Source organism: Strongylocentrotus purpuratus, unplaced genomic scaffold, assembly GCF_000002235.5.
Source record: "Strongylocentrotus purpuratus isolate Spur 01 unplaced genomic scaffold, Spur_5.0 spur5_scaffold_7, whole genome shotgun sequence".
Classification (NCBI taxonomy): Eukaryota; Metazoa; Echinodermata; class Echinoidea; order Camarodonta; family Strongylocentrotidae; genus Strongylocentrotus; species Strongylocentrotus purpuratus.
In genome coordinates, this window is record NW_022145613.1 from 39,038,625 (window position 1) to 39,056,516 (window position 17,892).

The window sequence follows — 17,892 nt, forward strand, 5'->3', positions numbered from 1 at the left end:
CATGCAGTTCACGTTACGCATGCGCGGTAGCAAAAGCATTAATATTCATGAGCTATCGAATAGTCCGGGGCTAAGGCGAACGTAGTGTGAATCGCGTGAAATTTCTTAACCCCGGCTAAGCACATAGTCCGGGGTTAAGAAAATAGATGTGAACAGCAAAAAAAAATAGTATGGGGTTAAGGATAGTATGGGGTTAAGGATAGTCCGGGGTTAAGAAAAATAGATGTGAAAAGGGTACAATAGTACTATTTGCTGAGGGGCGCAGCCCCGAAGCAAATGGTACTTTTGTAGTCACCGAGGCCCATAGTTTAACCAGTACCTCGAATAGAAGGCATGGTATATTTGTTTTATATCCTGCATCAAAAATTTATTTTAAAAATTTTTTAAAAATTGGGGAAAAAAAATTTAGAACAAAAAAATGTCAATTTTTATCTAAAAAGATTTAAAATATTTTGTTTTCATTAAATCAAGATTTGAAAAAAAAAATTGATTCAATTAAAAAAAAAAATTCACATTTTTTTTTTCAACTCCCAAATAGTAAACCAAAATAGTACTCTCATATAGTACTTTCTAAAAATAGCTCAAATATTTTTGGTCATGTGACGAGCTCTCAACCAGTCAGAAGCCAACAAATTTTTGATGCAGGATATAATACTCATTATTACCCGTATCAGACATCTGAGCTGGTCATTTACAAAACCGTATTGCCCTAGTTTTCACTAGCAGTGGGAACGGAGGGTATATTCTTTGTATTTTCCTTGGTCTCCCTGCGCGTATTGACTTTGCGTGTAGAGAAGAGTGAAAATATACCTTGGTATTTTCCACGGTCTCGCATCCGGGCATCTTGTATTGACCGCGCCGTATTTTGTCATTTTCATTGCGCATCTATTATGCGTACGAGAACCTGTGCACTTTGCGCGCACTCTATTGTGACGTAATAATCACACCAAATGCACACTGTTTGCAGTGTAACGAAAATTGTGTCAAGCCGCGGGATGCACAGTGCTGGTTTGACAAAGTTTGTTCAGTTCTTGAGATTGTCATGGTGGATTTCTGTATTTGCTCTAGATGTCTGATTTGGATGACAATACAAATATTGACTGGCTTTACTTTCGGGGGATATCAGAAATATTGACCGCGCTAAGACCATATTGCCCTCGTCTTTCGACTCGGGGCAATATGATCTGAGCTTGGTCAATATTTCTGATATACCCCTCAAGGCCAGTCAATATTATATAATTATTCCCCCCCCCCCCACTATTCGATTCGCACTAAATATTTTCTCACGAATTAGGCAAAGAAAATTAGTGTTAGTACAGCTATAATAGTAAAAATGGTGGATTAGTTCGGGGGGGGGGGGGGGGGGGGGTTCTCACATATTTAGACATACAGGGATGTGTCGCCCTATTATGGGTCACTTTTTCATTAAAAAATCCACAAACCGTCAGTCTCCTAGTAGGCCCAGTAAGTACAGTGGAGTTTCAGGGCCTTTAGAAAAAAAAAAGCGAAATATTGTCAAAATACATTTTTTGCAAATTTTGACAATATACCGCGAAAATTGCCGTAAAATGCCGCCATGAATTCAGTGGCGGATCCAGGGGGGGGGGGGGGGGGGGTGCAAATTGAAATTTTTTTGAGGATCAAAAAAAAAAAAAAAATGTGCTCACTACCCCCCCCCCCCCACCCCCCCCCCCCCCCCCCCCCCCCCCCCCCCCCCCCCCCCCCCCCCCCCCCCCCCCCCCACTGAGCGAATTTTTGGCCGGCGCGTTTTTCAAATTTTCGGGAGCAAAAAAAAAAAAAAAAAAAAAAAAAAATTGTGCCTCTGTACCCCCCCCCCCCCACTGAGCGACTTTTCGGCCGGCGCGATTTTCAAATTTTCGGGAGCAAAAAAAAACAAAAAGTTGGGCCCCCTCCCCTAAGAAATCCTGGATCCGCGCCTGCATGAATTTATGTTATACCTTTTCCCCACATTTTTTAAAAGTTATATTATTTAACCTCGACGGCTTGTGTAAACTCTAGAAAGGGCAGAATTTCAATGAATATGCATTAGCCTTATTTTGGGAGTAACACTAAATCTATAGCCTTCGATAGAAAATGAACCATAATTCCAGGTAATAAAATATATTTCCTACCTCTTGAATCTATTTTGATATTAATCTAATATGGAAAATGAGCTAAAATAATATTGACTTGATTATAATTTATAACATAATTTTTCCATTAAATGTTTGTAGAGATTAATATATGAGGATGTTCGCTTCATTTAAAGGCCATGCAAATTTTACACACAACAGGGGGGCTTGTGTCTTGTAAGGACCAATCACATGGCTTTGTTGCAGGACGCTAACTAAATCAGCTGACTGTTTCGCGCGGAACTCGATTCGCGGGAAGCTAGCTATCCTACCGATACATTTAATTTACGTAGGCTACACGTACACACATTGCATTTATATTTGACTCCACTACTAACTCCATATCCAAGCTGAATCGAAGCTGCCAAACGCTGGGTCTTTTGCTCTTCTTATAAACGTGAGTATTACGAAATTCTAGATTTAAATTGTAGAACAAGATTTAATCCACTACTTTACCGAATTGGTGTAATTTGGGAATTAGGCAGCTGCACTTGTTAATTAAATTGTTATGTACTGTAGTAGTCTACACACATACACAAACAAACAGGCTAGATTTCTACAACTAAAAGTTACTTAGGGCTGGCTAGGCCCTACACTATTATTAGTATTACAGTTACAGTGCAGTGACTGTGCTGCGCGGTTACAATTTGAATATTAATACAACTTAGGGTCTACACTAATTTACAAGCTAGGTCTAGATCTAGTCTACAATAATATAGGTCTATGTTTCGTGGCCTGTTAGATCTAGAATCTAGACCGGCTTTATTATAATTTGGCGCTGCCAAATGCTTGACTTGATCAACACTGTTAATTTAACATCAACATGTTGTAATTTATAGTCTAGATCTAATCTTGAAATGTTGAAAATGGTTATGAGAAAATCAGCAGTAGGTCTAGACCCTATATAGATCTAGGTGCGCTGTTCCAAGAATAAGGAATCTAGTACGCATAAACGAGGATTGTCTTCGTAAATGTTGACGGATCATCCACATTTTCGCAGCTGTTTCATAGATCTATTTAAAATCCGCGCGTTGGCGATGCGAAAAACTAATTCCGCAATGATTTTTTGATGCATTTTAGAATCTAGATCTACATTAACATTGTAAAGAGACAAGTCGTAAGCGATAGTTTATATCCTCGGGAAGGCGGACAACCCATCATAGTAGACGGTGAACTGGGGTTATTTTCTTACGAGGAATCCGTTTTTTGCATCGCCAGCACGCGGTAAACAGAAACCTGTAAAGACCCGATGAAAAAAAACGTCCGCAAAAATTCGGACGAATCTTATTTTTAATGACGCATTTTATCCACGTATACAAGGATATCCTTGTTTATGCGGACGATCCTTATTCTTTTACCAGCGCCCCAACTGATAAGTGATAGATCTACTGGGTTATCATATCTAGATGTATGTAGGATTGAAGTGAGACAAACACCAAAGCTGTAACCTACATACTCCTTGAGCTCCAGTAAAAATGTTAAGATTAATAATAAATGATAATAATGAACAGTCCTCTGACAATACCCTTTTTTATTGCAGTTTGCTCCCACCATACCATCATGCCTGTTGAAACTCGAAGAGGCCGCCAATCCACTCTGGCATTCCCTTCAAGAAAGACCCAAACACCAAGCAGGACTCTACTTACTCTTAAAGGGGAAGAGAAGAACCTTGCTGGACTAAAGAAAGACCACTGCAGAAGTAAAAGTCTTTCTTCGCTTTCTTCAAGATTAATACCTGTGAATAGGGAACCAAGCTTTACATCATTAGCAGGTAGACTGGATGGAATTCTCTCACCTACAAAGAGGAGTAAGTATATCATTGAGACTGTCTTTTGATATTTCTTAATATTCAGTAATAAACATTTTGTACTAACTGTAAAATGATATTTCTTCTTTATCACAGGTATTGAAAGGGTATTCATCTGAACTCATAGTCAGGAACATGAACATGTATTGAGAGTTGTGCAAACTCTTGGTTATTGTTTGCTTGAAAAGGAGGTTTTGAAAGTTAATTCTATAAAACCTAGATTACCGGTACTCATTTGTTAACTTGTACATTAACTATGCATTTTTTCTCTCAATATTTTCAGTTGTAGCTGCTAAGGAATCCCCAGTAGGGAGTATCAGGTCACCGTCAAAGTCTCCCAGGAAAAGATCACATACAGGTATGATACCATGAGGGTCAGGGGTCGCATTCTTAAACCATTTGATGTTTTTTATATAAGTGAAAGTGTGTCAATTCATGTAATATAGATCTATTAGTGAAAGTAAGTTAAATTTTTTCCTACCAGTTACCCATTCGTTAACAGGTATGTGAGTGGAGAGTGGGGAATGTGGATCACTTGTCTTGCCAAAGGATGCAAGTGCATAGGGCAGTGACTTCCACAAGACCACATTACCTCCACGCTTCATATATGTTTATGATGACAACTGATTCTTATCTTTTTATTCAGAACATTACAATGATGAAAACCAGCATCCAGAGCCGTGCAGTCCAACAAAAGTCAAGAGATCTATACTAGATGATTTATCTTCTCCAACAAAGTCACCTTCAAAAAGACCAGAATCCTTTGTGACCCCTGCCAGGAAACTCACCATCACTAGACCAGATGGTAAGGTCTTAAACAATCTGTGTGGGAATATTTAATCTTCTCATCCAATTCTCCCTTCATCACCTCCAGTTTCCTCTCTCTTTAACTTTCACATTGCAATATTTTCATCTGTTCCTTTTCTGATAGTGGTCAGACATGTGTGTAAAAATCATTTATTTTTCAATGCAATACTGTTTTGTACCTCTTAGGGTGCGTTTAAGCTTAAATTTTGAAGGCAGAATGAGCGATTTGTAACGCTCATCATAGACGCTCATCGTAATCGCAGTTCCACGGTGTACTATTTATGCTCACTTCTCTGGCTCCTCCAGGCAATTCTCCCCGGGTGGCCTTAATTGGCAGATGGATTTGCAACCTTGAAATGCGCACATGCTATGTAGACCATGGTCCATGTGTAGACCCACTAGAGGTCAGTGCGTTGACCCCATTTAAACGCGTTTACAAATTGTAAATGCATCTTTTTGTGAGTTTATGATCGGTGATCGTGATCACCCTTTTTTCGGTGATTCTACAAAAGTGAGAAAGGACGCAACCGTGTTTTAAACTAAACGCGTAACAGATGCCTGATTCTGGCCAGAAAAAGTTAAGCATAAACACGCCCTTAGTCTTCAAAGGAATGATTCCAATGACTTCTCAGTTTTATTGTTCATGGTTTATATGTAGCAGTCTGTGGTATGCAATTTGTGTTCGCACTGCTTTATTAACAATAACCATGCAACCGTTTCATTACATGCAGTAGTTCATCACCGGGGGAAAGAAACCTCCATAAATCTGAGGCACATTTAATGAACTTGCCAAATTTTCTTATCACTTTTGTTAAATGGGATGTGTATTGATATTTCAGATGAATGTTACAGCTCAGCAAAGAAAGCACTTCACACATCCCTCCCAGAGCGTCTCCTATGCCGAGAGAAAGAGACTCAAACCATTCAATCATTCCTCAAGAATCATCTAGAGGCCAGGAAACCAGGAAGTCTTTATATCTCTGGTGCTCCTGGAACCGGGAAGACAGCTTGCCTCAAACAGATCTTACAACAACAAAAGGTATTTAGCATTCTACTTACTTACCTAATAACTTGGTCAAGTAATTTTTCTTCTTGTTCCAGAGAGTTCGTAACAAACATATGCTTTTATTCTGTGTCACTCCATGCTGTAATTTTAAACAGGATGACATTGTACTAAGATGCTTTGATGTTCACACTAATTTAATTTTTTTTGTTAATTACAGAGTTCCAGAAGAAACACTCATCATATATTTGTGAACTGCATGCTGGTCAGACAGAGCCAAGGAATATATAACACAGTCTTGAAAGAAGTAAAACAGGATGTATCAACAGACAAGCTATCTGCCAAGATGGCCGCCAAGGCTCTTCAGAAGGCATTTGCATCAAATGGACCCACTGTGTAAGTGAAATGCTTCTTCAGGAATTGTTGTTAAAATATATTTTATGGGTATACTACTTATATATTTATCTTTTTCTTTTTTGGGTGTTGTATTGTACTCTGTCACATATAACCAACCACATTAACAGTTCCCAAAGTGTTAATAAATGTTGCATGAATGGTATAAACTGATCCCTGATCTGTTTGCCTCACAAACATTTCATACTTGATATATATATATACATCTGTGTAGTAGGTTGTAATATAGTATCTCTCCTCTCTTCCATAGATTGTTGGTGTTGGACGAGATAGATCACTTAGACTCCAAAGGCCAGGAGGTTCTTTACACCATGTTTGAGTGGCCAAGTCTTCCCAAGTCTAGATTGGTGCTAGTAGGTAAGATCACAGTTTGCCTGTCTGACCACCATCAAGGTGACCTCCACATGAAGCCACTTTCAGAGAAGTCAAGGTTTAACAGGAATTGGAATCAACATCCCATCTATGTGCTCTTTATAACAATTTATTAGATTTTAAGTCTGGGAATGAATATGCAATGTTGGAATTACTTGCAAGAAAGAAGGCACAAGAGTTTCCTGAAAGGGATCTTGAATTCCAATTTGAATGTGCCCTTACTTTCATTTCATTGTAGGCTTTCATCTTTGTTGTAAGTTGCTTAGGGAAAACAATGTTGTGTGTTCAATCTTGATCAGCGCTCATGACCCTTTGTTTGCAAATCACTGGATTAAGAAAGTAATCCCAGATTACAGGAATTCTATAGTTGTACCCTAGGGTAAGGGTTTATTGAGTGTTAATACAATAGTGTGAAAGACAGTAGATGGGCCACTACTCTTAGTAGCCAATAAAGATATACACATAGCTTTTATTAGGCTATCATGTTGTCTACATTTTATCCTCAACTGACTGTTGTCTCTTATAGATACATATATTTAGGCTTTCAGTTGACTGTATTTATACATTACTGGTACTTGTATTCTTCTTTTGTATGGTAGATGCTGTATAAATCAATACCCTCAACAGAGCATGTAAAGTACACATTCCTATCTATCCCTGCAGCATAGCTACTTGAAAAAAGCTTATCATGCAATCATATTTGATCCTTTATAATGTCAAAAAAAAAAAAAATGTGTTTCTTCATAGTTCCAGCAAAAGTAGCACGATTTTATAAGTTCACCTTTCCAAATTGTAAAGCTTGTATTGATGAGACTATTAAACCTGTGTGTTGATTGATGTGTCTAACAGGTGTGGCCAATTCACTGGATCTCACTGATAGAATCCTACCTAGGCTACAATCCAGACCCAAATGTAGACCAGAGCTACTTCACTTTGCTCCTTACACCAGGACTCAGATCTCAACCATCTTACAGGACAGACTCAAAGAGGTAATATCTAGAATCATTGTTTGGCTAATGCAATTACCGGTAATTGGTTTTTATACAGGTGCATGTTCTGTGGATGTTAGTCTGACAGAATCAAAGAGGTAACATTTACAATCAGCGTCGTAGAATCTTTTGGGTTGAACCAATGTTGGGAAGTTGCTGTCACTAAATGTGTGACTGATGCAATTACCGGTAATTGGTTTTTCTACAGGTGCATGTTATGTGGATGTCAGTCTGAAGCAATGTGTATGATGTACATTGTAAAACGATATTTTGTAATGCCAATGTTAGTAATGTTCTGTTTTCAGGAAAATCTTTACTAAGTATATCCCATTATACAGAAACCAGCACTTTCTTGTAATGGTTGAAGGCTTCCATGGTAAAGATAATGTGAGAGTTATGAGGTGGCTCTGATAAGGACCACTCATCATCAACGTTTCAATAGGTTGTACCACGGGTTTTACCTATCGTCTTCAGGATGAGTGTCATTTCTTTTGAGCTTTCGGGCAGTACACATCCTAAAAATGATGCATTAATGCAAAATAGTTGGGATTTCATGGGATACGTTGCCATGTAGAAACTTCTGTAACAAACAATTTAATCCTCATTAATATTTGATTTGTTTTTCTTCCAATGAATCAGTCTTAGAGGGTATGACTGATTATTCACATGTTCAAGGTTTATTTGATCCCCTGCAATGGGTTAATCTTGGTCAAACTTTCATACCCATGTGTTGGCTTAGTCAGTAGAGCATCCGCCTCACAACCGGGAGGTCGTGGGTTCGAACCCCGGCCGCGTCATACCAAAAGACGTTAAAAGACGGGAGTTGCTGCTACCTTGTTTGGCGTTCAACAATAAGGGATAAAGCAACGTCGATCTGGCGCTGCTCAGTGGCTGCCAGGCTCACGATCACTTGGGCAAAAAGAATTTCCATTTTCGGTTTAACTTAATAACATCTGGAGTGGATTTTAAAAGATTATTATTATTATTATTATTATTATTATTATTCTCATTTCTCAGAGCACTGTTGATGGGACTGCTGTAGTTGATCCCATGGCTGTTCAACTGTGTGCAAGGAAAGTAGCAGCAGTAGCAGGAGACGTCAGGAAAGCCCTCGATGTTTGCAGGTAGGTCGGACTAAAGACAATTTATAAACAAGACATTGTCATCATAATATTCATTCTCTTGACCAATTTAAGTCCTTGTTGAAAACACACCTTTTTAATTCATGAATGCTATTCTGCAGTTGTGAGTCGGTCAAAGGAGGTGCACACCGTCTTTTTTCTTGTTTCTTCGATCTCATGTTTGATCCTATGTTTGACCTTATGTATGTTTGATCTCACTCTTATTTTTGTTATTATATATGCATGATTTATTGAATAAAGAACAGTTGTGTGTTTATTATAAGTTTTGGTACATAATTTTTAAGTCAGACTATGGTGCGCTTAGAGACACCTGTATTAAGCGCCTAATAAATATTGTGTATTATTATTATTATCTTATTACAAGTGGATCTTAGTGTATGCAGACACAAACAAATTTTGGTCATACAAGTTTTAAAATCGGGTACTCTTAAAGTACCTTGTATTCTAGTTACCAGTGAGATGTGTTGCCACTATAATATGTATTTGGAATGAATTTGTTGACCTTGTATGTATTAACATTTGAACTAATTTTCATGTTTATTTTATCAATCAGGAGAGCAGTTGAGATTGTTCAAGCAGACGTCAGAAGGCAGTCAGTATTGAAACCATCAGGAGGTAAGTTTGATCAAACTCTAGAAATACTGTGAAACATCCAAACTTTGCAACATACTTTAGTGGAATCACGCAAGCAATGTTCTTACATCCTGATAGTTTTCACCATGCACAGGTGCTTAACCTGTTGAACACTTAAGCCAGAGATATAATCCTGGCTAGAGTCCATGTAAAATGTGCCATAATCTCATTGTATACAGCAGGTCAATGCTAGGACTAACTAAGTGTCTGCAGCATTTAATTCATCCTAAATGCTAAGAATGATGATTGACAAGTAGTCTCCTTCCATTTCAGGTTCCCCAAGGAAGGCCCTACTATCACCCATCAAATCCTCTCCCAGGAAATCACCCAAGAAAGGTTCTCCCTCCAAACCCCTGAAGAAGGTCTCCCTCCTCCAGGTATCCAATGTTATCAATGAGGTCTATGGGTCAGGGGTCATGACCTCAGCAGGGGGCAAAGGTCAAAGCTTTCCAATGCAACAGAAACTGGTCATTTGTACAGTTCTTCTGATGGTCAAAGAAGGCAAGAGTCGAGAGGTCACTTTGGGAAAGGTTGGTTTATATTTATACTTTACCAGTACTTTTTACATGAAATATTAATGAATTTGCTTTCTATTTCATAGTTCATCAGTAAGGATATAGAGATGGAATAGATGGTGTATGCATAGATGGTTGCCATAAAAAAAAGATTTTGTATTGCCCTTTGCGACCAGCCCCAAAATCTTGAAATCTATGTTTGGCTTTATCTATTGACAACAGGTGGTTTAGATTTGTGTAATACCTAGAAGTATTTCCTCTACACTTTGGTCGCCTTGTAATTGATGAACATGTCTTCATTTTGGGTTGTTCATAAATTCCTTAACTGGTATTCTTCCATTTATAAAGTACTGAATAATGAAAACTGTCAGAAGATGTTCATTGCTGAATGAATATGTTTGCTGCTTTGCCTGAAAACCATTTATGTAAGGGGGGGGGGAAGTATTTATTAAAATCCAAAACCTGCTTATAAACTTAAAAGTATTTTTATGCATGACTTTTTATTGAAGTGCTTTCCCCTCATTGGAAGTACATGTCCTTAATTTCTTGTTATGCCTATGTAATCAAACATCAGTTAATCTGTCAGCCTAATTTAAAGTGAAACTATTTTACTCTCTATAGGTCCATGACACATACTGCAAGATTTGTGCTAGTCGTAAGGTTGCACCTGTTGACCAATCAGAGTTCCTGTCTCTATGCCAGCTGATCGAGACGAGAGGCGTCCTTGCTCTCAAGAAATCCAAGGACGCAAGACAGATTAAAGTAGGTCACTCTTTCATCCTCTTCTGCTCAACCTTTTTCTATTATGCTGTTTCACCTGGAGATGCAGATCCTATCAGATTGCCTGTAAATTTTACTAATTTTGACAAATTTGCTTGAATTCTGATGAAATAGGCCAGTTAAAATAGGGTTAAAGCAGTTAGTTTTTTAGATGTCGATTGTTGGATACCATGTTGGAACACATGTTTAGTATGAAACCATAAAGACTCCATAATGCAGTTTGAATTGAACTTTAGCCATGGAAAGTAATATTCTCAACCAATTATTGTAGGCTGTTTGAGGCATTTGTTCATGTCATTAATGCTACTTTTGGGTATCATGATCATCCTTCAAACTTTGCATGTAGCATATACATGTGAATACTTGAGTAATAAATATCCATCATTGCCCATAGCATCACTACTCAGTGAGGATGTGGAACAATTGACTTGCTTCCATCCGAAGAAGTAAATAGTGTCCTCTATTGTTGGATGTTGTCTGCTAGTTTGCCCATATTACTGAGGTTTTCTAACTTTGCTGTTGATTGATTTAAAGGGTCAGCCACGTGTAGGAAACATTGTGAAGGTCTTCTATGCTATGAAATCTTTTCTTGACAATGTTAAACTGTGTAGGAAATTGGCATAAAGTATGACATGTTTGAATTTCTTACAGTAAATTGTGTTGAAGGTTGTTTATTTTTTATTTTGTTTAAATATAGTTTATTGAAATGATTTACAGTGCACTGTCAAAAATGAATGAATGAAATGTTAGAAAATCCTCACAAGGACACAAATAATCCCAAAACTTGAAATATCATTTTGTTGATGAATGTGTAATCTATTTGTTTTGTTTTTGATATTTTTCTTCTAGATGTGCATGAAGATGAATGAGAAAGAGGTTGAGTTTGCTCTTCAAGATAAGACCCTCATGTCAGCCATCTTGGAAGCTGGATTGCCTAGCAACAAGGATAAGAAGGGCAAGAAATTATGATGTACAGCTTAAAACTCCTGATAAATATAGATAATACACATTAAGTGCTATCTGCAATTTTGTTAATTTATTTTAATTTTTTAATTCCATTGACATTGTATTCTTTATATTTTTATATTTTTTACCATTGGTGTTAACTTTGCCATTAAAGGGATCCGGTAACTTTGTTTTAGATTCTGAAACAAAATTCTGGATTTAGCTCATGATGCAATGATAATTATAAACCTTTAGGTCAGTCAGGAACCCCATGACTTTTACAAGCCGATCGCCCATCTGATTATCAAGATATCTATGATTGGAATTACAAATTTTGAAAACCGTTCGCCTGACGGTTTTCATAACACTACAGTCTATTGGGGAAAACGAGTATGGTAAAACCGGTCACTCAAAGATTTTTACTTTTTTGAGGCACTTCTTGATCATTTTGAAGCGCAATTTTTTTAGGGCTTCAATATTACACCATATCACAGACACTGATAACACGTAGGGCCGTGTATCTCAGATTTAACATTGTTAAACGATCCCTTTAATGTTACCTTCCATGGAAACCTTGATTGGATTGCCAGTTGAGTGATGTTGCCATGGTAGTTAATATTGATAGCAAAGTTACCATCCATGGAAACTTTGTTCCCTTATGCATATTTTATAAAATTGTAAGTGAAACTATATTGTGCAAATGCATGGATGGTGGACAAAAATTGCCAGGATTATGTACCCCTTATGTCACATTCCCAATTTGTAGCAGCTCATATCGCATTTACTGATTTATGTATTGAAATTTAAGCCCTCCCCCTCCCCAAATAAGAGAATGATAATAATAGAGAATAATCAATTCCTATCTTATTCGGCCTAAAAATATTTTTCTCTGAAAGTTTAACTGACCCGTTTCTTGACAGCAAAACAAAATCGCTTTTAAAGTGCTTTACACAGAGGTGAAAAGCAGCTGTTGTCTGTGCTAGTAATATATGTGCACATTTGTATAAAATTGGTTTAATGTAACTTAGTTTCACTTCAAGGAACCTCGAGGAATCCCTGATGTAGAGAAGGTTCAAGTGTTTCTCATGATCTATTAGATACTGTAACAATGGTTTTATTACACATGCAATTAATGATCAGGGCATGAAGTGCTCTTGGTCACAGTTCTAGACTTTAATCAATTGAGAGGATCCTTGTTATAACAACTGCTCTAGGAAATGAGTTTTATGTTTTTATTTTGAATTGTTTTTTATATGAGGGTCAAACAAAAATAATAATTGAAATAAAAAAAAATTGAAATAAAAAAATGTGGGACAGGAAAATTACTTTGTTATATTTAAAAGTTGTTATATCAGTACTCTTAGCTATGAGGTTCTACTCTATGATTCCTCTCAGGTTGTTGGGGATTCTGAATGTGAAAGATTTCTGATTGTCAAAATATTTTGTTCTTCCTCAAACTAACATTGTTATTTTTTTTTTTAAATACTAATGTACCAAGTGGATACCTAGCAATAGACAATGGTGATGTAATTATATATTTATTCTAGTAGGAGTGTCAGTTTCTATCCATTTATCTATCAAGGTATTTTGTCCCAGCTTGGAGCTTGATTGCAACATTGTTTCACACATCTGTTTCTGCCTTGCTAGTACACTTTTGCGATGTTATTCCAATCCATGTCTTAATGTTCCCCTCCCAGTTAGTAAATGCTTTCCCTCTTGGTCTGGTACCTTCTACTTTTCCTTTCTCTCAATCTTTCAAGAGACTCTGATGTGTGTTTCATGTCCAAATATAAGATTTTTTTCTTCAGATTTGACTATTAATATTGTACATGTATCCTATCACCCAACGTTTTTATAATCAACATGTTACATTGTGTGTACAGATTCGTAAACTTCACTTCAGAAAATCATTCTTGGCAATAATAGTTTTAATTGTTTGTATTGAATTGGTAGACCTAGCACAGTAAAATATAAGTGTTGCAATAATAACATACATCGTTAGCATTGTCAAATCTTAAACTGAACTGATTTAAAAATGATTACACTGCAGAAGAAATAGACCTGATGTCTTCAAAATTGTCGAAAATCTAAGATGGAATGAGGTATTTCAACATGTTTTGTAGTGGAAATGACTGATATGTGAATGGAAATGATTGCAATAATAGCATGTTTTTATCCCTGGATTAAGAAGTTTGATTTAGAAGTCTTCAGAATGGTTCTAGTGAAATATCATTTTGGAAGTCTCTGGTAATTCTATGAATTTGTATGATTAATTATTGTGATGAATTTGATACTTGCCTACCACACTACCAGCATTTGGAACATGTATTTAGGGACTGGATGGGGGCTTCTAAACATTTACCTTCAGTGCGTATATAACAATTTAGTGTGGAGATTTAGATGATTTCAGTTAATTTCAGAGGCTCAAAGGATTCCTTTTTAAAATTCAAATACGAGGTGATTGTGAAGGTTACCAAGGGAAGCATCTAAGAGATGTACCAACATGTAATGGCATGTATGTACCCAACAGTATTCCTACACATCAAATGTATTTTTTTCTCACCTTTAATTTTTAACATTTGAGTAATTACTGTATTTTTATCTGATTTTACAGCAATTTGCCATGCATCATTATATGAATTGTAATTTTGGATGTTATTTAGATACCTTTTAAAGTAATTAACAAGTTTTAATATGAATTTTTATATGTCAACATGTTTTGTAAATAATTGGTCTTTTACTGACCTGGATTGTTGCCTTTTGTGTGAAATAAAACTGTTGGGCAATTCTAATAGTTTGGAATTTGTATTCAGTGTCATATACATTAAAATTAAGAAACTGAAAAAAACAAAATTGAAATGAATGTTTGTTATGAAAAGTTTATGCTTCAGTAATAATAAAGTAGGACTTTTATATTGATGAAATAAAAATACAAAATATTACTGTGGAATATATGTCAATTAACATACAGACTACAAAGACTGTATAATATTTTTATCATAAAGTAATATTTATTAGCAACAACAAAAGACAAATAATGTTTAGGGACTTTGAAAGCAAGATGATAAAGGCAAAATGCCTGTTTTACACACAAAATAATTGTTCTACTGTCGCGTTATTCCCTATCGAAAACCCCCCACAATTCAATTCAACCACAGAGGAATACTCTTAAATGTCAATACACCCGCCATGTTCATCTAACAGATAACTTGAAATGTCAAGTGACAACAAATTACATTAGTTGCTTATCAACCTATTCATATCTCTCTCTCCCTCCCCTCTCTCTATCTTCCTCTCCCTCTCTCTCTCTCTTTCACTCTCTCTTTCTTACCTTCCTCTGTTTCTCTCTCTCTCTCTGTTTCTCTTTCTCCTTTCTTTCGCTCTCTCTCCATCTCGCTCTCACCCCTTCTCTCCCTTTCTTCTTTTTATCTACACGTTATCCCCTTTTCTATCGCTATTTTCTACACTGTCGCTTCCCATTCTTCCTCTCGTCTTCACCCATTGTACCTTGAGATGTTCTCTCTGCTCGACTGAACTTACCAGGTTGGTTTCCATGACAAATTCGATGATTTGAAGACACCCAGATGAAAACGGGCATAAACAAATTCACAAAATTAATCATTTTGAGAGGAAAGTGTGGCGCGTGAAAGAACAATATTCAAGTTTGCTCGTGCCTCGGAGTAAATTTATTATGGTTTGGTGTGAGTCTGGACAATTCTTTTTTAAGAGTCACGTTTTTTGCCTGCTCTTTCTACAATCTCTCTAGAAATGTAAGTTAAGTGAAGAGAAAATTACCTGGGAATATTATTTCATGGATATCGTATCCCTAGGAAATTGACTAAATTTATTAGCTGTGATGTTCTATGGTTTTTTTTATCCATGAGGTTCACAATTCCCTGAAAGTGGGAAATTCAGCAGGATAATATTTGTTCTCGAACGAGCGCTCATGCATACTTTTGTTACCCTCAGGTATACAAATGTTATATTCTTCAAAGTCCGTGAATATGTATTTTATTCCCTTAGTTTTCCCTTATCTTACAACGTCGTAATATCTTTTAAGTAACCCATTTTTTCAAATTTGTTGCAATCACTGAATTATATAATAATAACAATATATTGATAATAATTAACCGTATCTCCTTCAAATCAACATTAACTTTACTATCGATAGCTAATTACGATTAATTTTATTTTAAGGATAGATACAATACATGGTAAGATACAATTATTTATAGCAGGATTTTAAATACAAAACAGTTTCATGTTTGATTGTATTAAAGTAGATTATAATAATACAGGTCCCTGGTTACTGATGAGATTCGAGTTCATGATTTGTGATGCTTGCATTTAAAATCTCGTCTAAATATTAAATTAAATTGTCGTAGGTAGAATTGAGAAGAAGGAAAACAAAAACGCTCCAAGAGGGTATCTTAAGATGATGGTGATTTGTTGATAGTGGTTATGGTTGCGATGATGAAGACGAAGAAGACGTTGGGCAAGTAAGGGGTGGTGGTGATGGTATAGAATTAAATATGGTGACGATGAAGGTGATTTTGATTATGGTGTTATTGATGATAACAATGATTGTGATGATAGGAGGGGGGGGGCGGTGATGAGGTTAGTAGGCATAATCATTGTGTTTACGGTGATGATGACATGTGGTGGAGGCGGTGGTGGTGGTGGTGGTGGACTGGTGGTGATGATAGTGATGGTGGTGATAGTACTTTACAAAGACCCCGATTGCGGAAGGCATATCATGTATTATCTCATTGGGAGTGTATCAAATTTGTAAAACTTTGCCTTTAGAATTCCGCACTTCTACGTTTTACTTGATAAACTATTTGGCTTATTCTTCTTGAGTATATGCCTCTTTCTTTTCAAAGTTCATTTACATCCTTATGAAAACCCACCATGGCACTGCTTGGGGACATTGACTACTGTAGTTCCGGTATCTTTTTTTATTGTATTTTCTGTGATCAATTTTAGAGCATTTGTCACAGCATTCATCCCTATAGTAAGGTCTTGCCAATCTAATTACACACAACACGTACGTGCTCAATCGAAATAGATCACTCATAATTTATCATTGGCGGTGGCATGGAGCTTTGGGAAGCACGGGTCTATTATTGATAGCACCCAGAGGTTTTGCAAAACAATTATTTCACATCTCCTTCGTAATAGCTTGAAGCATGTCGGGAAGATACTTGATTGCATGTCATGAAGAAAGACAAATGATATGTCCTCCTCATGTATTTGAGAGAGAGAGAGAGGGAGAGAGAGAACGGGCGAGGGAAATAACATTTGTGTCTGATCGACTTTTAGGGTATCACACGTATCAAGCCTGAAGCGGTTGCTATGGAAACAAAGACCCACTGAAGAACGTGGTTGTTTATTAAACAACATGAATATAAGAGGTATATGCGTGTAGAGAGATGGGAGATCAGGGGATAACTGGGAAACGAGTAAACTAATTAATTACTTATATAAATGCATAATTATTCATAGACGTGCAGTAAATTGCACATATTGCATAGTTGACAAATCAAGTTTGAAAGAGACTTTATATGTTGGAACTACTTGTATAGCCTCTTCGAATATGCCATGTCTGAGTGTTTGACTTAGAACAAAGAGAAATAGTAAGTGTGGAAAAGTGGATCCAAAATCAATGTACCTTTTCCTATAAAGAGGGTTATGTTACGGATCATTTTGTGAATTATTTACCGTTATATCATCATAATTATATTGAAATGGTAATAATAATGACATAAATAATAATGTTATTAGTAGTACTGCTGTTGTTATTATTGATAGAGTGCGGAACTATTATGTATGGCTCGAAACACCATGAACGTGGTTTTAGCCGTGAACAACGTCCATAATATGGACTGGTTCAAACAGAATGAAGCACACATCACTCGGGATTTTAGTTTAGATTATTTCTTTTATTTTCGGTCAAAATCAAATGTTTGACACACATAAATAAATATATGTATGTGACATAAAATAGCTAACAATAAATAGTTACATATACATCTCCCTTCTCGGTTAACGAGTTAAACCGACAATAATCTTGTACAAAAATACCATTTCAAATCCAAACGTTTCACCAATACATTAATTTAAGACGTTATAGTTATCCATACTTATTGATAAAATGTGATTATTGGGTCGATTTGTATAATCTTAACAAAGTAGTCTTGAAAGGTTCTTTATATGTCAAACGAAGCATTATAATAATCAGAGGAGTCACTAGAATTCTTTTTTTTTTTTACTGCGACACATTTGTTTCTATGTGCAATATGTTCTTTTGACTTCGGCATAATGATAACATCTGTTTTTATTCGTGTTGGAAC

General features: G+C 36.4%; 1 protein-coding gene across 1 annotated transcript; it reads left to right on the forward strand.

Moving 5' to 3' along the window:
* Window positions 1–3,914: 3,914 nt before the first annotated feature.
* On the forward strand, window positions 3,915–12,347 carry Cdc6 (cell division control protein 6; the record flags this gene model as incomplete). Its single annotated transcript, NM_214501.1, is given in 13 exon segments — window positions 3,915–3,939; window positions 4,223–4,297; window positions 4,586–4,744; window positions 5,586–5,785; window positions 5,970–6,145; window positions 6,414–6,520; window positions 7,385–7,524; window positions 8,542–8,648; window positions 9,220–9,281; window positions 9,573–9,829; window positions 10,436–10,576; window positions 11,444–11,708; window positions 12,090–12,347. Coding segments are annotated over 12 exon segments (1,569 nt in total), but the record flags the coding sequence as incomplete, so codon positions are not given.
* Between the last annotated feature and the right edge of the window lie 5,545 nt (window positions 12,348–17,892).